Source organism: Palaemon carinicauda, unplaced genomic scaffold (assembly GCF_036898095.1).
Source record: "Palaemon carinicauda isolate YSFRI2023 unplaced genomic scaffold, ASM3689809v2 scaffold149, whole genome shotgun sequence".
Classification (NCBI taxonomy): domain Eukaryota; kingdom Metazoa; phylum Arthropoda; class Malacostraca; order Decapoda; family Palaemonidae; genus Palaemon; species Palaemon carinicauda.
In genome coordinates this window covers 55,992-80,575 of record NW_027169025.1, presented here as the reverse complement: position 1 = coordinate 80,575, position 24,584 = coordinate 55,992, and the positions used below count along the sequence as shown (strand labels likewise).

The window sequence follows — 24,584 nt, the reverse complement described above, 5'->3', positions numbered from 1 at the left end:
CAATTCCCTTCACCTTTGAAATTTGTTCTAATACGATAAAGTTACATTTTTGTCAATGACAATTCCCTTCACCTTTGAAATTTGTAAATGAATAAAGTACAGATGGATGCAAAAATTCCTGGCACCCATCGCTCTGCGGAAGCACACCTTGTCACATCCTTACTGTGCATCGAGTAACCAATAGTGTACGCAGAGGTGGTGGGTGCGGCTACACACAGAAACTCGCTGTGTAGTAAGGGTGTGATGGTTCACTTCTTTAGAGTGCAATATGCCTGGAATTAATATGCTAAACTGTACATACAGTTCTTATTGTATTAACAAAACCAGTACTGTATCTTTAACGGCAACATAAGATGAAAAACCTTTTGAGATTTGTATTAAATCAAGGTACGTACGTCAGCTCTAATAGTATTAACAAAACCAGCACTGTATCTTTAACGTCAACGTAATCGAGATGAAAAACCTTTTGAGATTTGTAGTAAATCAAGGTACGTACATCAGCTCTAATGGTATTAACAAAACCAGCACTGTATCTTCCACAGGAATATGATTGTGCAAGATGAAAAACCTTTTGAGATTTTTAAATAATTAATGTAGCAGTTCCTATAGTATTAACAGATAGTATTAACAAAATCAGTACTGTATCTGGTAACAGAAAGTAAACGATATGATTGTGCAAAATTGAAAATATATTCCTAGACAAAAAATACCAGAGCTTTTAAGTATTTGATGCAACTGGTGCTTTATAATACAGTTACATTAGTAATGACTTTTTCAATGTCAATGCGAGTCACCACATCTGCACACAATTCCAATAAATAAGAACAGCGCACTACCATTGTCATCTTGATTACAAATTTCCTGACGTTCTTATTAATGAAATCCATTAAATAATTGAAATTTCCTCCCATATACCTACAATTGTTTGTTCCCTTAAGATAATTGGACATGTATAAAATATATTTATTATATTAATTCTAATCGATTTAATATCCTATGGCCACGACATACAGGCGAGTTCATGATTCGAAATGTCTTTCGAAAAAACTAAAATAAAACTCAATTATTCAAAGAAAGCTGAATGAATATACTGTACTGTAGCTTCAATTATTTCATATTTAAATTCCATCAACGATGAGTTTTTAAATTTCACTTTAAAGAAATTTGATACAGTATTCTTTAACATTTAATATTTTAATGCCACCATTACCTAACTTAAAAGAATCTTATTTCTCATCGATTACTATTCTTCAAACGAATTTTTGTACTTTTCAGTATATTCATTGATAGTTTAGTGTCAAATTAGCAAAATTTTAATAAAAATAATTTTCCTTTTAATAAAATAAAATAAAAAGTCTAAACCGCTTACCATTATCGAAGCTCGATATCAAAAACCAATTCCTTTTAATAATTGCTATAAAATAAAATGTCTAAACCGCTTACCATTATCGAAGCTCGATATCAAAAACCAACAAAACAAATGTTAATGTTTCAACTGAAAATATTACTTTGAAATGCTTTTAATCAATACATATCGTCGGGGCCGATCTCCGCCGTGTACTGAAGGCCGCGCTCCTTCATGAATCGCGCCCGCAGTTGCTCTTGCTCCTGCTGGCGCTCTTGTTCGACACGCTGCGCTTCGAGGATTTCTTCGATGCTGACTTTCTCCAGAGAGGCAGCACCTTCTTTCGTGTCATCCTTTGAACAAGAGAAAATTTTTTGAGACGCTCTAAATGTACTGTTTCATTTTTCACTAATTTTAAAAAAGATGAGGTTATTAACACAAATAATAAATTGAAGTTGGATAATGTCAGGAAAACTACGGAAAAGTGGCATAGCACCTCAAAGAGCAATACAGTCTCTTCGGAACTAAGATTTTATATAATTTCTAAGGTAATGCTTCTCATTTCAAAGGTAAAGGAAAAGAAAGAACCCTCACCAGCAGCAAAGATAACACATTCAGTTGGGTAACTCTAAATTGTAATTGATTCATAAATAAAAACAAATTGGACCTTAGGCTCCTATGATGTTGATTACCTGTTCCGCAACTCTATCGATACGAAATCCAATGGACAGGCATCTTATCGTCACCCTCATCAACTAACTGCCTAAGTCATTTTCTCCACTTGTTGGGAAATAAAAAAAAATCCTCATTTCCTAATTCTTTATATCATTGTGTTGAGCTTCAATTAACAAATTCTAATTCACAAACTCTTCTGTTAGGAATTTGTGAATTGAAACTCAAGATAATGATATAAAAATGTTATTTTCATTAGTAAAATAAATTTTTGAATATACTTACCCGATGATCATGTAGCTGTCAACTCCGTTGCCCGACAGAAATCTACGGTCGGGATACGCCAGCGATCGCTATACAGGTGGGGGTGTACTCACCAGCGCCATCTGTGGTCAGGTACTCCAGTACTTCTTGTCAACAAGACCTCAATTTTCTCCTCGGTCCACTGGTTCTCTATGGGGAGGAAGGGTGGGTCCATTAAATCATGATCATCGGGTAAGTATATTCAAAAATTTATTTTACTAATGAAAATAACATTTTTCAATATTAATCTTACCCGATGATCATGTAGCTGATTCACACCCAGGGAGGTGGGTGGAAACCAGTATACATGTTAACAAAGAAGCTAAGTATCCCGTATTTCATTTTTATTAGTTATTCAAAATAACAAATAAAATAAATAAGTACCTGGTAAGGAAGTCGACTTGAACTATTACTCTGCCTTTAATAAGTACGTCTTCCTTACTGAGCGTAGCGGTCCTCTTAGGATGCTGAACGACTCTTAGGTGCTGAAGTATAAAGGGCTGCAACCCATACTAAAGGACCTCATCACAACCTCTAACCTAGGCGCTTCTCAAGAAAGAATTGACCACCCGCCAAATCAACTAGGATGCGGAAGGCTTCTTAGCCGACCGTACAACCCAAAAACAACAATAAAAGTATTCAAGAGAAAGGTTAAAAAGGTTATGGGATTATGGGAATGTAGTGGCTGAGCCCTCACCTACTACTGCACTCGCTGCTACGAATGGTCCCAGGGTGTAGCAGTTCTCGTAAAGAGACTGGACATCTTTGAGATAGAATGATGCGAACACTGACTTGCTTCTCCAATAGGTTGCATCCATAACACTCTGCAGAGAACGGTTCTGTTTGAAGGCCACTGAAGTAGCCACAGCTCTCACTTCATGTGTCCTTACCTTTAGCAAAGCAAGGTCTTCTTCCTTCATATGAGAATGAGCTTCTCTAATCAGAAGCCTGATGTAGTAAGAAACTGCGTTCTTAGACATTGGTAGTGAAGGCTTCTTAACAGCACACCATAAGGCTTCCGATTGTCCTCGTAAGGGTTTTGACCTTTTAAGATAGTACCTAAGAGCTCTGACAGGGCAAAGTACTCTCTCCCGCTCGTTACCCACCATGTTGGATAGGCTAGGGATCTCGAACGATTTAGGCCAAGGACGTGAAGGAAGCTCGTTTTTAGCCAAAAAACCGAGCTGCAAGGAACATGTAGCCGTTTCAGATGTGAAACCTATGTTCCTGCTGAAGGCGTGGATCTCACTTACTCTTTTGGCTGTTGCAAGGCATACGAGGAAAAGAGTTTTTAATGTGAGGTCCTTGAAAGAGGCTGACTGGAGAGGTTCAAATCTTGATGACATAAGGAACCTTAGGACCACGTCTAGATTCCAGCCTGGAGTGGACAACCGATGTTCCTTAGTGGTCTCAAAAGACCTAAGGATGTCCTGTAGATCTTTGTTGGAGGAAAGATCCAAGCCTCTGTGGCGGAAAACCGCTGCCAACATACTTTTGTAACCCTTGATCGTAGGAGCTGATAGGGATCTAACGTTCCTTAGATGTAACAGGAAGTCAGCAATCTGGGTTACAGTGGTACTGGTTGAGGAAACTGCATTGGCCTTGCACCAGCTTCGGAAGACTTCCCATTTAGATTGATAGACTCTGCGAGTAGACGTCCTCCTTGCTCTGGCAATCGCTCTGGCTGCCTCCTTCGAAAAGCCTCTAGCTCTTGAGAGTCTTTCGATAGTCTGAAGGCAGTCAGACGAAGAGCGTGGAGGCTTGGGTGTACCTTCTTTACGTGAGGTTGACGCAGAAGGTCCACTCTTAGAGGGAGAGTCCTGGGAACGTCGACCAGCCATTGCAGTACCTCTGTGAACCATTCTCTTGCGGGCCAGAGGGGAGCAACCAACGTCAGCCGTGTCCCTTTGTGAGAGGCGAATTTCTGAAGAACCCTGTTGATAATCTTGAACGGCGGGAATGCGTACAGGTCGAGATGGGACCAATCCAGCAGAAAGGCATCCACGTGAACTGCTGCCGGGTCTGGAATCGGAGAACAGTACAATGGGAGCCTCTTGGTCATCGAGGTAGCGAACAGATCTATGGTTGGCTGACCCCACAGGGCCCAAAGTCTGCTGCAAACGTTCTTGTGAAGGGTCCACTCTGTGGGGATGACTTGACCCTTCCGGCTGAGGCGATCTGCCATGACATTCATATCGCCCTGAATGAACCTCGTTACCAGCGTGAGCTTTCGACCTTTTGACCAAATGAGGAGGTCCCTTGCGATCTCGAACAACTTCCTCGAATGAGTCCCTCCCTGCTTGGAGATGTAAGCCAAGGCTGTGGTGTTGTCGGAGTTCACCTCCACCACCTTGTTTAGCTGGAGGGACTTGAAGTTCATTAAGGCCAGATGAACCGCCAACAACTCCTTGCAATTGATGTGAAGCGTCCTTTGCTCCTGATTCCATGTTCCCGAGCATTCCTGTCCGTCCAATGTCGCACCCCAGCCCGAGTCTGATGCGTCCGAGAAGAGACGATGGTCGGGGGTCTGAACAGCCAACGAAAGACCTTCCTTGAGAAGAATGCTGTTCTTCCACCACGTAAGAGTAGACCTCATCTCTTTGGAAACAGGAATTGAGACCGTCTCTAGCGTCATGTCCTTGTTCCAGTGAGCTGCCAGATGGTACTGAAGGGGGCGGAGGTGGAGTCTCCCTAACTCGATGAACAGGGCTAGCGATGAAAGAGTCCCTGTTAGACTCATCCACTGCCTCACCGAGCATCGGTTCCTTCTCAGCATGCTCAGGATGCACTCTAGGGCTTGGTTGATCCTTGGGGCCGACGGAAAAGCCCGAAAAGCTCGACTCTGAATCTCCATACCCAGGTAAACGATGGTCTGGGATGGAACGAGCTGGGACTTCTCTATATTGACCAGGAGGCCCAGTTCCTTGGTCAGATCCATAGTTCATCTGAGATTCTCCAGACAGCGACGACTTGTGGGAGCTCTTAAAAGCCAGTCGTCTAAAAAAAGGGAGGCTCTGATGTCTGCCAAGTGAAGGAATTTCGCAATATTCCTCATCAGTCGCGTAAACACAAGAGGTGCCGTGCTTAGGCCAAAGCACAGGGCTTGGAACTGGTACACAACCTTTCCAAAGACGAATCTCAGAAAAGGTTGGGAGTCTGGATGGATGGGAACGTGAAAGTATGCGTCTTTCAGGTCTAACGAGACCATCCAGTCCTCCTGCCTGACCGCTGCTAGGACCGACTTCGTCGTCTCCATTGTGAACGTCTGCTTGGTGACATAAGCATTGAGCGCACTGACGTCCAGCACCGGTCTCCAACCTCCTGTCTTCTTGGCCACCAGGAAGAGACGGTTGTAAAAGCCCGGGGATTGATGGTCCCGAACTATCACCACTGCCTCCTTCTGTAGCAAGAGCGACACCTCTTGTTGCAACGCTAGCCTCTTGTCCTTCTCCTTGTAGTTGGGAGAGAGGTTGATGGGAGATGTAGTTAGAGGGGGATTGCGGCAGAACGGAATTCTGTATCCCTCCCTCAGCCACTTCACAGACTGAGCGTCTGCACCTCTGCTCTCCCAAGCTTGCCAGAAGGTCTTGAGTCTGGCTCCTACAGCTGTCTGGAGAGGAAGGCAGTCAAAGCTTGCCTCTTGTGGACTTGGCACCCTTCTTGGACTTGCCACGGTGACTGTCTGCACGGGTACTTCCTCTGCTGGAGGCTCTGCCACGAAAGGGCGGAATGAACCTGGAAGCAGGTGTATCAGCTGCTGGGGTGCGGTAGGGTCTAGGCACGGAAGGTAAGGTTTTAGCCTTACGTGCTGAAGAAGCCATGAGGTCATGCGTATCCTTCTGGATAAGAGCAGCAGCCATCCCCTTAATTAACTCCTCCGGAAACAGGCACTTGTAAAGAGGAGCAAACAACAACTCTGACCTCTGGCAAGGGGTGATACCAGCAGATAAGAAGGAGCATAGATGTTCCCTTTTCTTGAGGACCCCTGATACAAAAGAAGCCGCAAGCTCGCCAGAACCATCTCGAATTGCCTTGTCCATACTGGACATGATCAGCATGGCCGAGTCCTTGTCAGAAGGAGCAGTCTTCCTGCTTAAGGCTCCCAGACACCAATCGAGGAAGTTGAATATCTCGAAGGCACGAAAGACTCCCTTCAACAAGTGATCCAGATCTGAAAAGGACCAGCAGACCTTCGAACGTCTCATAGCCGACCTGCGGGGAGAGTCAACCAGACTTGAGAAGTCGGCCTGGGCAGAGGCAGGAACCCCCAAGCCAGGTTCCTCTCCCGTGTCATACCAGACGCCCGACTTAGAAGCCAGCTTGGGAGGAGGAAACACAAAAGAGGTCCTTCCCAGTTGCTTCTTGGACTGCAACCAATCCCCCATAACCCTCAAAGCTCTCCTTGATGATCTGGCGAGGACAAGCTTGGTGTAGGCAGGCGTTGTAGACTGCATGCCCAGAGCAAACTCGGAGGGAGGAGAACGAGGGGTTGCAGACACAAAGTGTTCAGGGTACAACTCTCTGAACAGAGCCAGGACTTTGCGAAAGTCTAAGGAAGGTGGCGAAGACTTGTGTCCTTCAACATCAGAGTGAGGATCATCTAGATGAGCAGCTTCATCCTCAGAAACCTCATCGCCCGACAGTTGAGAAGCGAGAGGCAAAGGCAGAGCAGCAGGCTGAACGGCTGAATCCTGCAGAACGGGTGCATGCGTACCTGCGGATCCATCATCATGCCTCTGCTGTACAGACTGAGAGCTGGCAACAACAAAGGCAGAGGGCTGGTGTGAGGGAGGGTCTGCGGTGGCCTGAGGAGCATGCGGTGTGGTAAGAAGAGTATGCTGTAAGGCATGCGGCTCATGCTGCATGGCATGCGGCTCATGCTGCATGGCATGCGGCTCATGCTGCATGGGATGAGGCTCATGCTGCATGGCATGCGGCTCATGCTGCATGGTATGCGGCTCATGCTGCATGGGATGAGGCTCATGCTGCATGGTATGAGGTTCATGCTGCATGGTATGAGGCTCATGCTGCATGGAATGCGGAGCATGCTGTAAGGGCTGCAGAGCATGCTGCATGGGTTGAGGAGAATGCCGCATAGTGCTGGAACCCGGCAACCCCCGATGCGGCAGCTCACGCATGTAAGCAGGAGGCGCAGCAAGAACATGCGTCTGGCAGTGAGGACTGCGCAACGGTGGAGGAGCTCTCGCAGGAGGAGGGGTGTTAACCTTCTCTGCCTGATACTCCTGCATCAAAGCCGCAAGCTGAGACTGCATAGTCTGCAGCATGGACCACTTAGGGTCTACAGTGGTTGGAGCAGAGGCCTGTTGAGGCACCACTCTACCTCTCTTGGGAGGTGTGCAGTCATCAGATGACTGCGGCGAGTCCGAACTGACCCAGTGGCTACACCTGGGCCGTTGGACTAGCTCGGAAGGGACCTTACGTTTGAGCGGTAGTGAGACCTGGGTCCACCGTTTCCTCCTGGAAACCTCTTCCACAGACGAGGAATGTAAGGGCTCATTCGTCTGGGAGTGGAAGTGACGATCTCTAGCAGATACGCCCGCAACCACTGAGGATACAACTGTGCGCCGATCAAGGCCTGCCGAACCCTTTGGTCCTTCGACGTTGCTTCTCCCCTGGGCTTGGGAGCTTGCAAGAGGTCCCGGACTGGGAGGACGACTGGCACGCACAGAAGTATCCTCATGCGCAACACTGACACTGACACTATGCACAGCACTAGCACTAACACTTCCCACTGCACTCTTCACTTTTAGTTCCTTGACATCTGCCAAGAGAAGATTGTGGTCACTAACCAACGACTCCACCTTATCACCGAGAGCCTGAATGGCACGCAACATATCCGCCATTACAGGCTGAGCACTCGTAGCAGGTTCGGGGGTCACCACCACAGGGGAAGGAAAAGGTTGAGGGGCATGGGGAGAGGAAAAATCCAAAGAGCGAGAAGAACTCCTCCTAACTCTCTCCTTCTCTAACCTATTTGTATATCTGAGGAATTCATTAAAATCGAATTCCGAAAGCCCAGCACATTCCCCACATCGATCTTCCAATTGACAGGATTTTCCCCTACAATTGGAACATACGGTGTGAGGATCAACAGAGGCCTTCGGAAGACGCCTATTACAAGTCCTAACACTACATCGCCTGTATTTAGGAGCTTGGGACTGGTCGGACATCTTGAATTTCAGAAGCAGTCAAGGGGGAATTCCAAAGTAAAGCAAAGATCGTTAACCAATGAATCAAATTAATTCCAAAAGCTATCTAAGCTAAGGGAAAAGCTTCCTGTACAGCGAAGGCTAAATTTTAGAGCAAATACTTCACCAAACCGTGAACAAAAGACTCCAAAATCAACAGCGTATCCATGTAGGTCTTGCCGGCGGCACGACAGAGGAAAAATTGAGGTCTTGTTGACAAGAAGTACTGGAGTACCTGACCACAGATGGCGCTGGTGAGTACACCCCCACCTGTATAGCGATCGCTGGCGTATCCCGACCGTAGATTTCTGTCGGGCAACGGAGTTGACAGCTACATGATCATCGGGTAAGATTAATATTGAAAAAAATTAGGAAATGAGAAGGTTTTTTTTTTTATTTTCCAACAAGTGGAGAAAATGACTTAGGCAGTTAGTTTATGAGGGTGACGTTATGGTTTCCTGACAGGTACTGTATACAGTTATTTCTTGACTTCCCTCAGGCACCTATGCTTTATTGTAATATTAATATTATTATTACTAGCTAAGCCACAACCCTAGATAGAAAAGCAAGATGCTACAAGTCCAAAGATCCCAACAGGAATTGGAAAAAATATCTTGGTGAGGAAAGGAAAGTGTTAGAATAGTGTAGCTGAGTATACCCTCAAGCTAGAGAACAAGACTGGAAAACCACTGGCTAAATTTTACTGTGGTGGTCTATTATCTTTATTAAAAGATAAGCTGCAACCCTAGCTAGAAAAACAGAATGCAACAAGTTCTATTATCTTTGTTAAAAGATAAGCTGCAACCCTAGCTAGAAAAACAGAGTGCAACAAGTTCTATTATCTTTGTTAAAAGATAAGCTGCAACCCTAGCTAGAAAAACAGAGTGCAACAAGTTCTATTATCTTTGTTAAAAGATAAGCTGCAACCCTAGCTAGAAAAACAGAATGCAACAAGTTCTATTATCTTTATTAAAAGATAAGCTGCAACCCTAACTAGAAAAACAGAGTGCAACAAGTTCTATTATCTTTATTAAAAGATAAGCTGCAACCCTAGCTAGAAAAACAGAATGCAACAAGTTCTATTATCTTTATTAAAAGATAAGCTGCAACCCTAGCTAGAAAAACAGAATGCAACAAGTTCTATTATCTTTATTAAAAGATAAGCTGCAACCCTAACTAGAAAAACAGAGTGCAACAAGTTCTATTATCTTTATTAAAAGATAAGCTGCAACCCTAACTAGAAAAACAGAGTGCAACAAGTTCTATTATCTTTGTTAAAAGATAAGCTGCAACCCTAACTAGAAAAACAGAGTGCAACAAGTTCTATTATCTTTATTAAAAGATAAGCTGCAACCCTAGCTAGAAAACCAGAATGCAACAAGTTCTATTATCTTTGTTAAAAGATAAGCTGCAACCCTAACTAGAAAAACAGAGTGCAACAAGTTCTATTATCTTTATTAAAAGATAAGCTGCAACCCTAACTAGAAAAACAGAATGCAACAAGTTCTATTATCTTTATTAAAAGATAAGCTGCAACCCTAACTAGAAAAACAGAGTGCAACAAGTTCTATTATCTTTATTAAAAGATAAGCTGCAACCCTAGCTAGAAAAACAGAATGCAACAAGTTCTATTATCTTTGTTAAAAGATAAGCTGCAACCCTAACTAGAAAAACAAAGTGTAACAAGTTCTATTATCTTTGTTAAAAGATAAGCTGCAACCCTAGCTAGAAAACCAGAATGCAACAAGTTCTATTATCTTTGTTAAAAGATAAGCTGCAACCCTAACTAGAAAAACAGAGTGCAACAAGTTCTATTATCTTTATTAAAAGATAAGCTGCAACCCTAACTAGAAAAACAGAGTGCAACAAGTTCTATTATCTTTGTTAAAAGATAAGCTGCAACCCTAACTAGAAAAACAGAGTGCAACAAATTCAAGGGCTTCAATGGAAAGCACCCCCCCCCCCCCCCCCCCGTTGTGCAAAAGAAATTATTTATGAATTAAAATAAAAGAAATAACATTAAAAAATCATTGTATATTAAGATATCCAATATAGTTCAAACAGATAAGTAACAAAAACTATGAAACAAGACATATTAAATACAGTATCGATGGATATTTCTTTTGATCTATTGAACCACAGCAATATTGTTTTTTTTCTTTATAATTTTTATTCCTTTTAAAACTATTTCAAACTTTCCTAGTCCAACTCCTATCCTTTGAGAATAAATCTTTGAGGTCCCCTACACCATATAATTGATAATTAGGTACATAAACCAGTAGGAAATCCTAAGAGACAATAAGTGACTGGTTTGCAAGTTTCTTTGTATTAACCCTTTTACCCCCAAAGGACGTTTCACAAAACACATCCCTTTACCCCCATGGTATTTTCCAAGAGAATGAGACCAACCTGACCTCTCTATGACCAAAATTAAGGCTGTTAGAGCAATTTGAAAGAAATATACTGCAAAATGTGCTTGAAAAAAAATAACCCCTGGGGGTTAAGGGTTGGAAAGTTCCAAATAGCCTGGGGGTAAAAGGGTTAAAAGTACGTACGGACAATGCTAAGCACCACAGCACAATGCAGGCAGCAGCACAATGCACCAAGTAGTATGGATTGTATATATAAATTTGGGTTATATAAAGTTAGGATAGGTTATATATATCCAAGCATTGGGACTTGTGATACCATTAAGCACCCAAGTGCAACTGGAGGAAAACCTATTCGGTTCCAATATGAAGTAAAAGTTAAATATCAGACAGCATGATGGAAGAAAGGAACCAGATATGAAGGTACTGTAGTGTGATACAATGCAAGTGCATTTAGTTGCATCAGGAACACTACAAAGGGCTTTAACCCTTTTACCCCCAAAAGGACGTATTGGTACGTTTCACAAAACTCATCCTTTTACCCCCATGGACGTACCGGTATGTCCTGGCAAAAAACTGCTATTTACATTTTTTTTTTGCATATTTTTGATAATTTTTTTAGAAACTTCAGGCATTTTCCAAGAGAATGAGACCAACCTGACTTCTCTATGATGAAAATTAAGGCTGTTAGCGCAATTTCAAAAAAATATACTGCAAAATGTGGTTAGAAAAAAAATAACCACTGGGGATTAAGGGTTGGAAAGTTCCAAATAGCCTGGGGGTAAAAGGGTTAAGTAACACCTTCAGTGAACTGCAAGAATGGTAATTATAGACAAATTAAGTACAAAACCTTCAAGAAACTTACAATTTCCCCAAGCAAGACAACATTCTCTCCTCTGATGACAAAGACCCCTCGATCAATATCTCCGTACCGGTTTCCAACGTGAATACGCTCTATTGTCCGATGGAGAACCAAATTTGCAAACTGGTCGACACTTCTCAAGTACCCAATAAGCGTCCTCCCATCTCTTAGGTACACCATTAACTTCTCTGAAAATTTCAAACTTGGGTAAGACAGTGAACTCTAGCTTATATTTGTTACATTTAAAAACGAGGCATAAAAGCCAAAGTAAAGTGAAAATCAAAAATAGAATAGCTTAGCTTTGTTGTAGTTATTATTTAAAACTTTTTAACAATTATGTTATTTTTATTAGTAAAATAAATTTTTGAATATACTTACCCGATAATCATGTAGCTGTCAACTCCGTTGCCCGACAGAATTCTATGGAGGGATACGCCAGCTATCACAATACTAGAAGGGGGTGTACTTACCAGCGCCACCTGTGGCCAGGTACTATAGTACTTCTTGTTGACACCTCCTCAATTTTTCCTCGGTCCACTGGTTCTCTATGGGGAGGAAGGGAGGGTCAATTAAATCATGATTATCGGGTAAGTATATTCAAAAATTTATTTTACTAATAAAAATAACATTTTTCAATATTAAACTTACCCGATAATCATGTAGCTGATTCACACCCAGGGGGGTGGGTGAAAACCAGTGTACAAGATTAAAGGATAGCTAAGTATCCCATATTTCATATAACAGTTATCTCAAATAACAATGAAATAATAAGTACCTGGTAAGGAAGTCGAATTGAACCGTTACTCTGCCTCTTTTTTAAGTTCGTCTTCCTTACTGAGCGCAGCGTTCCTCTTGGAGGCTGAATCAACTCAAAGGTGCTAAAGTATATAGGGCTGCAACCCCTACTAAAGGACCTCTACACAACCTCTAACCCAGGCGCTTCTCAAGAATGAATTGACCACCCGCCAAATCAAAAGGATGCGGAAGGCTTCTTAGCCTACCGTAACAACCATAAAAACAACAATAAAAGCATTCAAGAGAAAGGTTAAAAAAGGTTATGGGATTAAGGGAATGTAGTGGCTGAGCCCTCACCTACTACTGCACTCGCTGCTACGAATGGTCCCAGGGTGTAGCAGTTCTCGTAAAGAGACTGGACATCTTTAAGATAAAATGATGCAAACACTGACTTGCTCCTCCAATAGGTTGCATCCATTATGCTCTGCAGAGAACGGTTTTTATTAAAGGCCATCGAAGTAGCTACGGCTCTTACTTCGTGGGTCCTTACCTTCAGCAATGCAAGGTCTTCCTCCTTTAAGTGAGAATGGGCTTCTCTAATCAGAAGCCTTATATAATACGAAACCCCATTCTTGGACATGGGTCTCGAAGGTTTCTTGATGGCACACCATAAGGCTTCTGACTGTCCTCGAATAGGTTTAGACCTATTAAGATAATACTTGAGAGCTCTGACAGGGCAAAGAACTCTCTCTAGTTCGTTACCTACCATGTTGGAGAGGCTAGGTATTTCAAACGATCTAGGCCAAGGACGTGAAGGAAGTTCGTTCTTTGCTAGGAATCCGAGCTGAAAAGAACATGTTGCAGATTCGGTTGTGAAACCAATGTTCTTGCTGAAGGCATTAACCTCACTGACTCTCTTAGCTGTTGCAAGGCAGACGAGAAAAAGAGTCTTGAGTGTAAGGTCCTTGAAGGAAGCTGACTGGAGAGGTTCGAACCTAGGTGACATAAGGAACCTTAAGACTACGTCTAGGTTCCAGCCTGGAGTGGATAGACGACGCTCTTTAGAAGTCTCAAAAGACTTAAGGATGTCTTGAAGGTCCTTGTTGGAAGAAAGGTCCAAACCTCTGTGGCGGAGAACTGAAGCCAACATACTCCTGTACCCTTTAATCGTAGGGGCTGAAAGGGATCTCTCATTCCTAAGATGTAATAGGAAGTCAGCTATTTGGGTCACAGAGGTATTGGTAGAGGATACTGAATTGGCTCTACACCAGCTCCGGAAGACTTCCCACTTAGATTGGTAGACTCTACGAGTGGAAACCCTTCTAGCTCTGGCAATCGCACTGGCTGCCTCCTTCGAAAAGCCTCTAGCTCTAGCGAATCTTTCGACAGTCTGAAGGCAGTCAGCCGAAGAGCGTGGAGGTTTGGATGCAACCTGTCTACGTGAGGTTGACGTAGAAGGTCCACTCTTAGAGGTAGAGTCCTGGGGATGTCGACTAGCCATTGAAGTACCTCTGTGAACCATTCTCTTGCAGGCCAAAGGGGAGCAACCAGCGTCAGCCGTGTCCCTTCGTGCGAGATGAATTTCTGCAGGACTTTGTTTATTATCTTGAACGGTGGGAATGCGTAAAGGTCGAGATGGGACCAGTTCAGCAGAAAAGCATCCACATGAACTGCTGCAGGGTCTGGAACTGGGGAACAGTACAGCGGAAGTCTCTTGGTCATGGAGGTGGCAAACAGATCTATGGTAGGTTGACCCCACAAGGTCCAAAGTCTGTTGCACACACTCTTGTGGAGGGTCCATTCCGTGGGAATGACCTGATTCCTTCTGCTTAGGCGATCTGCTGAGACGTTCATGTTGCCCTGAATGAACCTCGTGACCAAAGTGAGGTTTTGACTTCTTGACCAAATGAGGAGGTCCCTTGCGATCTCGTATAGGCTCCTCGAATGGGTCCCTCCTTGCTTGGAGATGTAAGCCAAGGCTGTGGTGTTGTCTGAGTTCACCCCCACCACTTTGCCTAGCAGGAGGGACTTGAAGTTCAGCAGGGCTAAATGAACTGCTAGTAGCTCCTTGCAGTTGATGTGGAGCGTTCCCTGTTCCTCGTTCCACGTTCCCGAGCATTCCCGTCCGTCCAAGGTCGCACCCCAGCCCGAGTCCGATGCATCTGAGAAGAGATGAAGATTGGGGGTCTGAATAGCCAACGATAGGCCCTCCCTGAGAAGGAGATTGTTCTTCCACCACAAGAGAGTGGTCTTCATCTCTTTGGTGACTGGGATAGAGACTGCTTCGAGAGTCAAACCCTTGTCCCAATGAGCTGCAAGATGGAATTGAAGAGGGCGGAGGTGGAGTCTCCCTAGCTCGACGAACAGGGCCAGTGATGAAAGGGTCCCTGTGAGACTCATCCACTGTCTCACCGAGCAACTGCTCCTCTTCAGCATGCTCATGATGCAATCTAGGGCTTGGCTTATCCTGGGGGCCGATGGAAAAGCCCGAAAATCCTGACTCCGAATCTCCATTCCCAGGTACACAATGGATTGGGAGGGAATGAGCTGAGACTTTTCTATGTTGACTAACAGACCCAGTTCTCTGATTAAGTCCAAAGTCCAGTTGAGACTCTCCAGACAGCGACGACTCGTGGAGGCTCTCAACAGCCAGTCGTCTAAGTAGAGGGAGGCTCTGATGTCCGATAAGTGGAGGAATTTCGCTATATTCCTCATCAGATGCGTGAACACCATAGGAGCTGTGCTTAGGCCAAAACACAGGGCTTGGAATTGGTAGACAACCTTTCCAAAAACGAATCTCAGGAAAGGTTGGGAGTCTGGATGAATAGGAACGTGAAAGTAGGCATCTTTCAAGTCCAACGAGACCATCCAGTCCTCCTGCCTGACCGCTGCTAGGACCGACTTCGTCGTCTCCATCGTGAACGTCTGCTTGGTGACATACGCATTGAGCGCGCTGACGTCCAGCACCGGTCTCCAACCTCCTGTCTTCTTGGCCACCAAAAAGAGACGGTTGTAGAAGCCCGGGGATTGATGGTCCCGGACTATAACCACTGCCTTCTTCTGCACAAGTAGCGACACCTCCTGGTGCAACGCTAGCCTCTTGTCCTCTTCTTTGTAGTTGGGAGAGAGGTTGATGGGAGATGTGGTCAGAGGGGGTTTGAGGCAGAATGGAATCCTGTAACCCTCCCTCAGCCAACTGACAGACTGGGCGTCTGCACCTCTCTTTTCCCAAGCTTGCCAGAAGCTCTTGAGTCTGGCTCCTACTGCTGTCTGGAGATGCGGAGAGTCAGTTTTTTCCTTTAGAGGCCTTGGAACCTTTCCTAGACTTGCTCCTGGAAGAGTCTGGACGGGAGCTTCCTCGGCTGGGGGCTCTACCACGAAAGGGCGGTATGAACCTCGTAGCAGGAGTATCAGCCACTGGGGTGCGATAAGTCCTGGGGACTGAGGTAGCAACCTTAGTCTTACGAGCCGATGAGGCTACAAGATCATGTGTGTCCTTTTGTATCAGGGCAGCAGACAAGTCCTTAACCAGCTCTTCGGGGAAGAGGAACTTCGAGAGCGGAGCGAAAAGGAGTTGAGACCTTTGACAAGGTGTAATGCTGGAGGAAAGGAAGGTACAAAGCTGTTCCCTTTTCTTAAGAACCCCTGATACAAACATCGACGCAAGCTCGCCAGATCCATCTCTAATGGCCTTATCCATGCAGGACATTAATAGCATGGCAGAATCCTTGTCCGCAGGGGAGGTCTTCTTGCTGAGGGCCCCCAGGCACCAGTCTAGGAAGTTGAACATCTCAAATGCTCTAAAAACACCCTTCAGGAAGTGATCAAGGTCTGAGAAGGTCCAGCAAACCTTAGAGCGCCTCATTGCAGTTCTACGAGGCGAGTCTACCAGACTTGAGAAGTCAGCCTGGGCAGAGGCAGGTACTCCCAAGCCTGGTTCCTCTCCTGTGGCATACCAAACGCCCGCTTTAGAAGTGAGCTTAGTCGGAGGAAACATGAACGAAGTCTTGCCAAGGTGTTGCTTAGTCTGCAACCACTCCCCTAAGATCCTTAACGCTCTCTTAGAGGACCTTGCTAGGACTAGCTTAGTATAGGTAGACTTAGCTGGCTGCATGCCCAGCGAAAACTCAGATGGTGGAGAGCGGGGAATAGCAGAGACAAAGTGGTCTGGGTAAACCTCCCTAAACAGAGCCAAGACCTTACGAAAGTCAATAGAAGGCGGAGAAGACTTGGATTCATCCACGTCTGATGAGGGATCCAGGTGTGCCGCCTCATCATCAGACGCCTCATCACCAGAGTGTAGCGAAGAGATCGGAAAGGTATGCTGAACAGCAGAGTCAGAACGAACTGGAACAACAATATTAGTGGTTTCCTCTTCAAGAATCTGTTGAGGGAACACCTGAGTCTCAGACTGCAAAGGCTGAACAAAAGAAGCAGAAGGTAGGCGCATGGGTGGAGGAGGCTGACTCCTGGCATGAGTGGCTGAACTCAAAGGTAGCGCTTGCTGAGTGGATGGCGGAAGCGGAGTAGCAAGTTCCTGTTCCTGCGGTGTGAGCGAAGAGCGATGAGGTAGAGGCTGCGCAGAACGTAGTAAATGTCTCGCAAGTTGAGGCTCCTGAGGCGCAAGGCTAAGGTGTTGTGGTGCTTGCCTTGCGGAGGGTTGAGCTCGCTGCAGCGAGAGCTGAGGAGACTGACTCATGGAAGGGAGAGGTTGTTGTACCTCAACCGAGTGTTGCATCACTGGTGGAGCAGCAAGTGGAAGCGGAGGAAGAGAGGTATAAGCCTCCTGATCCCATTGCTGAGGTTCCCTTAAGGAAGGCGGAGGTTGTACACCACTGGGAACAGTAAACTCAGAACGTGGCTCAACATCGTACGCCTGGCAGGCGGTACTGCGGTCAGGCGGAGCGAGCGCAGTGCAGGCGGAGGCGGAGGCGCAACCTTCTCAGCCCGACACTCACGCATCAAGACCGAAAGCTGTGCCTGCATGGACTGCAGTAGAGACAACTTGGGGTCGGCAGACACTACGGTCTGCTGAGGTAAAGCCTTAACAGCAGAGATCTGTTGCGGCAGAACCTTACTCCTCTTGGGCGGAGTGCAGTCGACTGATGACTGCGGCGAGTCAGAGCTGAGCCAATGACTGCAGCCCGGTTGAGCACTCGCGGACTGGACTCTGCGTTTGAGTGGTCTAGAGACCTGAGTCCAGCGTTTCTTCCCTGACAATAGATCAGCGGACGAGTAAAAGACGGGCTCAATCGTCTGCAGGTGGGAGTGACGGTCTCTGGAAGACACGCCCGCAACCACCGAGGATACTTCTGTGCGCCGATCAAGGCCTGCCGAACCCTTTTGCCCTTCGACATTGCTTCTCCCCTGGGCTTGGGAGCTTGCAAGAGGTCCCGGACTGGGAGGACGACTGGCACGCACAGAAGTATCCTCACGCACCACACTGACACTGACACTAGCACTTGGCACTGCACTGACACTAGCACTCGTCACAGCACTGGCACTAATTCCACCCACTGCACTCTTGACCTTAAGTTCCTTGACTTCGGCCATAAGAGACTTATGATCACTTACCACTGACTCTACTTTATCGCCTAAGGCCTGAATAGCACGCAACACAACAGACATATCAGGCTGAGGGCAAATAGTAGGTTCGGGGGTAGCCACTACAGGGGTAGGAAAAGGTAGGGGATCATGAGGTGAGGAAAAAAGTGAAGAGTGAGAAGAACTCCTCCTAACTCTGCCTCTCTCTAACTTAGTTGAATACTTCAAAAGACGGACAAAATCAAGTTCCGAAAGTCCGGCGCATTCCTCACATCGATTTTCTAACTGACAGGGCCTATCCCTACAGTCAGAACAAGCGGTGTGAGGATCTACCGAGGCCTTCGGAATACGCCTATTACAAGACCTACATCGCCTATGGGTGGGGGCTTGTGAAATGTCAGAAATCTTGAATCCAAAGAGTTAGCCAAGTGGGGTTTCAAAATCAAGCAAAAGATCGTTAACCGTTAATCAGGACTATATAAAAGCTATCTAAGCTAATATAAGAAGGTTTCCAGTAAAGCGACAGCCGAAATCAAAGAGAAATACTTCACCAAAAGCCGTGAAAATACTCCAAGAACATAAGCGTATCCCAGAACGTCTTGCCGGAAGCACGACAGAGGAAAAATTGAGGAGGTGTCAACAAGAAGTACTATAGTACCTGGCCACAGGTGGCGCTGGTAAGTGCACCCCCTTCTAGTATTGTGATAGCTGGCGTATCCCTCCATAGAATTCTGTCGGGCAACGGAGTTGACAGCTACATGATTATCGGGTAAGTTTAATATTGAAAAATCATTGTTCTATACTGTACATAAAAGCCACCATAAAAGCTATGTTAAACATATGTAGGGTAAACGAGAATCTGAACACAATAAAACAATAAAAAAACGAAATTATGAAGCAGAAAAATGCTATTATTGGTACAGTTTTAATTTGCAGGAATCAGTACTTTACACTGTATGAACCAAAATAAATTAACAACATTTATTTCTGATATCTATGGATATATTCTGAAACTCAAAACAGCATTCTCTTTCGCACATCATCAACGACTGACTGAAAATAAATCTAAATAGAGACTGGTTACTACATCCTTTTAACCCTTTTACCCCCAAAGGACGTACTGGTACGTTTCACAAAACACATCCCTTTACCCCCATGGACGTACCGGTACGTCCTTGCAAAAAACTGCTATTTACAATTTTTTTTGCATATTTTTTATAATTCTTTGAGAAACTTCAGGCATTTTCCAAGAGAATGAGACCAACCTGACCTCTCTATGACAAAAATTAAGGCTGTTAGAGCAATTTAAAAAAAAAAAAAAGTATACTGCAAAAATGTGCTTGAAAAAAAATAACCCCTGGGGGTTAAGGGTTGGAAAGTTCCAAATAGCCCGGGGGTAAAAGGGTTAAGTCACCTGCATCACGAAATCGGACTATGGGTAAATAATTTCAAACAAGGCCAACTTTTATATCTTTATGTGAGTGTGTAAAATCTGTGCTTCAGTATTCAGAAGACATATAAGCATTTACATAGAAAATAGAAGAGATTTTGACATTTAAATATTAAATGCAAAGGTTTAAGGTTTAAAGCACATAGTCTTGAAACAAATTATATATTGCTACGCAATTTCTCCAAATTGATTTCAGGGATTTAAGTCACATGGACCAGAAATCAGGATGGGGAGACCATTCAGCACCAAAGATACAACTGGGGGGAGGGGGGGCAACACCCTCTCCACCACTGCACTTTTAGGTAATAGGTGGGGAAAAGGAGGCATGAACATTGTTTTCAGGAATGTTCCTGGTATGACCGAATACCCCAAGTTAGGATAAATCCCCGTGATTACCATTCCTACCTAAATATCAGTTTCATTTTAAGTTCCACGTAATCCCTGGGTTTGCAACCTACCCAGCTTGTTACAGGCACAGTAGAGTTAACAAAACATTTTACAGAAGCTTCCAAATTGCTTAAAATACATAAAAAAACTATTGAAAAATATAGTTCAATACTGAATAAATACATTTCAAATTTGAAAATCTTATTTCTAACCTGATTAACTACTAGGTCTATAGGTTAAAATTTGACATGAAAACCATTTTACCCAATTCTCAGATTTGACTAAACCTATCTCCCTTTACCTAGCCTAACACCATTATTGAGCTTCGGAAGGTTACAGTAGGCTAACTTTATGACCTGGACTACTAGGCTTGCTTTAACAAAAGCAAATGTATGCAACTAGACTCTGATACTTATGGTACATTAACCCTGCCGGGTAGGTTTTAGATTGGCAGAACCAACATAGCTCCCCTATTTATAAACCTACGCTGATCATGTATGGAATAAAAAATGTTCAGCACGTTCTAAAATCTAAACCATGTCTTTCCCTGAACGATTAGGAATTTCTTTAAAAGAAACAAAATTTCCCTTGATACCATAAAATTTTGTAATTCAAACAAAGCTATTTCCCTTAACCCTTTTACCACCAAAGGACGTACTGGTACGTTTCACAAAACTCATCCCTTTACCCCCATGGACGTACCGGTACGTCCTTGCAAAAAACTGCTATTTACAATTTTTTTTTGCATATTTTTGATAATTTTTTGAGAAACTTCAGGCATTTTCCAAGAGAATGAGACCAACCTGACCTCTCTATCACGAAAATTAAGGCTGTTATAGCAATTTAAAACAAAAATATACTGCCAAATGTGCTTGAAAAAAAAATAACCCCTGGGGGTTAAGGGTTGGAAAGTTCCAAATAGCCTGGGGGTAAAAGGGTTAATATAATTCTCTCACTCTTATAGTTCTTATAATTCCCAGTAGATGTCATTTCCACCACTTAAGCAGCGGAGACGGGTAATCCAAAAACGGCAGGGCCATTGCCCAAGGATATTCTTTTTATTTAGCGGTAATCAGAAACCAACTATCAAAAATTTAACCTAGGCAAAGCTAGCATCAAGTCTATCACACCAAACCTTTGTTCTTAGCTTTGTAGACATGAATTTGGCAGAGAGCCACGACATAACGAATACGGCAAAACACTCGCACATAGGAAGGTGATAACATTACTTTGCGAGTGAAGCGAGCCAAAGCTGAGCAAAGACCAATAGGAGATTAAATTGCGTAATAGAAGGAATGCGTAAATACGTTACATATTTCATTAAGTGTGGGTGATGACGGACATCCTAGAAAATGAGATGGAATTCATATTTTCCATGCGATTGGACAATTTATTACGCCGATCAGAGCCTCTGCATAACGACGGACAGGAACAAGCGCACAGAACACCATTAAACCTAAACTTCCCCACCTAACCTAACCGACGAGCCGTGCCCTTACCTACTTACCAGTAAAGATATAGAATAGTGCAATAAAATTGCTGTTTAGTGTATTTTGGGGTGTACGGAACATTTTTGATAATGGTTCTTAGCAAAAATCCATAGCTTTTAAGTTATGGGGAGTCGACTACATAACTGAAAAGTTATGGCTTTGCGGTCGGGTATCGTCATCAATAACATTCAAAACGCCGGAATATATACCGTGAACCAATCTAATTGAGTATTTAAATAAACTTTATTAAACTTTTTCTTCTCGATTCCCGACAATAATCATAAAACTTTACGTTATAATAAAAAAGTTACTGTAATCAAAACCCGGTAATAAGTAATGAAATACGATCAAAACTGGAGCTTTTGTTTCAGCGCTTACACGCAAAAAGATAAAGTGAATTTTCAATCTCGTATTATATAGGTCGGTTGTAGTGAGAACCACAGCAGTGCTATCGTACGGTTCCACAAAAATCTCTTTGCATAATCAAGTGTATTTACCTGTATGTTCGTAAGCCAAGTAACACTAATTATTTACTGGCTTTTGTTCTCCTGCATAATTTCACTGCTCCTCTGCTTTGGCAAGTGGACCATTAGCCCCTTGGGCTAGTATTTTTGCGATAATTTAATTATCTAATCAATCACATACAGTAGTTCCAACTGGATTTTTCTCAGCCATGGCTCGCTACACTTGCATTTCAACATAACTTCACGGCTCCTCTGTTCTGGCAAGCAGACCATGTTCTGCTATGTGCTTTAACCCCTTGGGCTAGTATTTTTGCGATAATTTAATTATCTCATTAATCACATAGTTGCAACTGTTTTTTGCACAGCATTGGCTCCCTACGGTCACAGTTTAACAAAGGGGGTGAGTTCAAAGGGAGTTTTAGCTTCGCGCCTCACCCTGTGTTCGAACATGGATTTCGCTTCCATTTCCTATCATCAGACTAAATTTACAAAATACATTTCTCCTGTAACTGTCATTATTAAAATTATAGATGGAACAAGAGGTTTAGAATATAAACCAGGGATTTATTCTGTTCGAAAAAGTGACTTGGTATGGATGCACATTCTATCCATGTTTTTCTGAAGTGCCGGGCGAACAGAGGCTTCTGCTGTATGCGCCAATAACGAATCAAAATGTGAATTTTTTAATAAAATCTGGGTATTTGTTTACAAGACCACACCCTCCATATACTGGCAAATTATGAAAAGCTCTTGTTTTCCTCTATTACTTTTTCATAAATTAAAACAATTTGCCACTTGGGAAACAAGTTAAAATTATAAAAAACTATAGAATCATAAAAAGAAAAACTAGCCTGGTTTCCTCACTAAACAACCTGGGACTGACATCGTCAACATAGTTAACCAAACAGAAGTTTGTGATGCCAGCATACATTTGATATATCAAAATATATACTAAATTTAAAATGGAGTAATCACTCAAAAGTGTCCATAAAATATAAAATTAACAAATCGTGAAACTTTTGAGTAATTACTCCATTTCTAATTTAGTATATATTTTGAATATATATCAAATGTACGCTGGCATCACAAACTTGTGTTTGGTTGACGATGTCAGTTCCAGGACATTTGGAGACAAAACCATGCTAGTTTTTCTTTTTATAATTCTACAGTTTTTTTTATAATTTCAACTTGTTTCCCATGTGGCGAATTGTTTTAAATTATGAAAAAGTAATAGAGGAAAACAATAGCTTTGCATGTTTTGGCAGTATATGGAGAGCGTGGTCTTATAAACAAATACCAAAATCACCAACTTAATTAATAGAGGTTTTTGCCAGTAGTATACGATATTCAAAATAGTGTATTTACAAAGATCTATTCGATTATGCAAGTTTCAATGTCCTAACTAACATTGGACCATTCTATAGTTGAACCTAATTGCCTAACAAGGGGGTTTACGACCCCATCAGACTGCCGGATTCTTAGCGATAAGGTTAAAAATAGGGATTGAGCCTTTGTATATCAGCAGCCAGTTCCTCCCATTTGGATCAGGGGGTGTATGTATGATTGCGGCCAGCTGTATGTATTATTATGTCTAACTTAGAATACAGCAGTGTAGGGGGGGTTGCAGTGGAGCATTATTCCCCGGTAAGTAAGTAGGTAAGGACACGGCTTGTAGGTTAGCTTAGGGGGGAAAGTTTAGGTTAGTTGATGTCCATTTTTAATGAACGTATGAGGAACTGGCCCAAATATACAAAGACTCCTGGTTTAGAAATTGACATCAACTAACCTAAATTTTCCCCCCTAACCTAACCTACAAGCCGTGTCCTTACCTACTTACCTAAAGGGGGGGTCTAACGCCCCCCTGCGACCCCTCTTACACTGCCGTATTCTAAGTTAGACATAATAATACATACAGGTGGCCGCTATCATACATACACCCCTAGGGATTATGGGGCATAGCCGTCATCATACATACACCTCCAACCTGTCTGTCCTTATCTGTCCCAACATTATCAGAGTTGGGCTAAACTTACACCCGGTGTGACGGTCTGAACGATCCCCGGTCTCAGAATTCTCCTTGATAATCTGCGCATGCGCAAACATTACCGTTTGCCAGTGCATACGAGGTTGATGTTTTATTTTCCTGTAATGTTAGCGTGCGCAGCTTAACATTACCGCTTGCCAGTACATACGAGCTTGATGTATTATTTTCATGCGAGCGAAGCGAGCTAATGGCGGAAAAGAACCATTATACAATGTCAAGGAGAATTCTGAGACCGGGGGATCGTTCAGACCGTCACACCGGCCTACTATGCTACCTTTAACAAAGCAAAACTACCCAACTATTGAATAAAGTAGCTTATAACTCACTATCCAATTCGTCAAAAAGTTGAGCTGCTCCTGGGATATTACTCATCTTGCTAATTACTTATCGAGTCACTTCGAGCGGACGTCTCATGTGAAATTTGACAAACCCGTTTGTTTACATTCGGATGGCGTTCTTCCTCTTTGTTTGGTTGGTCGAGAAATCTGGTTTCGAATCAAGTCATTGAGCTACAATAACCATACGAGAAAGACCTAAAGAAAATAGTAGGATTATTCTTATTTAGTGAATAAATATAGAGAAGAAAAAAGAAGTATTAAACCTTGATCACCATATTTACTATCGAGCTATCACATATCTTGAAAAAACAAAAAGTGGGCTTTAAACTATATGCAGATGATACTCAGTTCTACCTTTCAATTTCAGCAACA

The 24,584-nt window shown here is 43.4% G+C and overlaps 1 protein-coding gene across 1 annotated transcript; it reads right to left on the bottom strand.

The window, feature by feature from the left end:
- Positions 1-958: 958 nt before the first annotated feature.
- LSm1 (U6 snRNA-associated Sm-like protein LSm1) lies at positions 959-24,359 on the bottom strand. The gene is made up of 3 exons (XM_068368089.1): positions 24,201-24,359; positions 11,764-11,948; positions 959-1,698 (listed from the first exon to the last, which is right to left on the bottom strand). Exons 1-3 carry the CDS (start codon positions 24,244-24,246, stop codon positions 1,525-1,527), a joined length of 405 nt encoding a protein of 134 aa, XP_068224190.1. The 5' UTR covers positions 24,247-24,359; the 3' UTR covers positions 959-1,524.
- Between the last annotated feature and the right edge of the window lie 225 nt (positions 24,360-24,584).

Coding starts and splice junctions, on each gene's coding strand:
- LSm1 (XM_068368089.1), bottom strand. CDS start 24,246: ATGAGTAATATCCCAGGAGCAGCTCAACTTTTTGACGAATTGGATA. Junction 11,949..24,200: donor ACTTTTTGACGAATTGGATA/GTGAGTTATAAG, acceptor TGAAATTTTCAG/AGAAGTTAATGGTGTACCTA. Junction 1,699..11,763: donor TTGTCTTGCTTGGGGAAATT/GTAAGTTTCTTG, acceptor TCTTGTTCAAAG/GATGACACGAAAGAAGGTGC.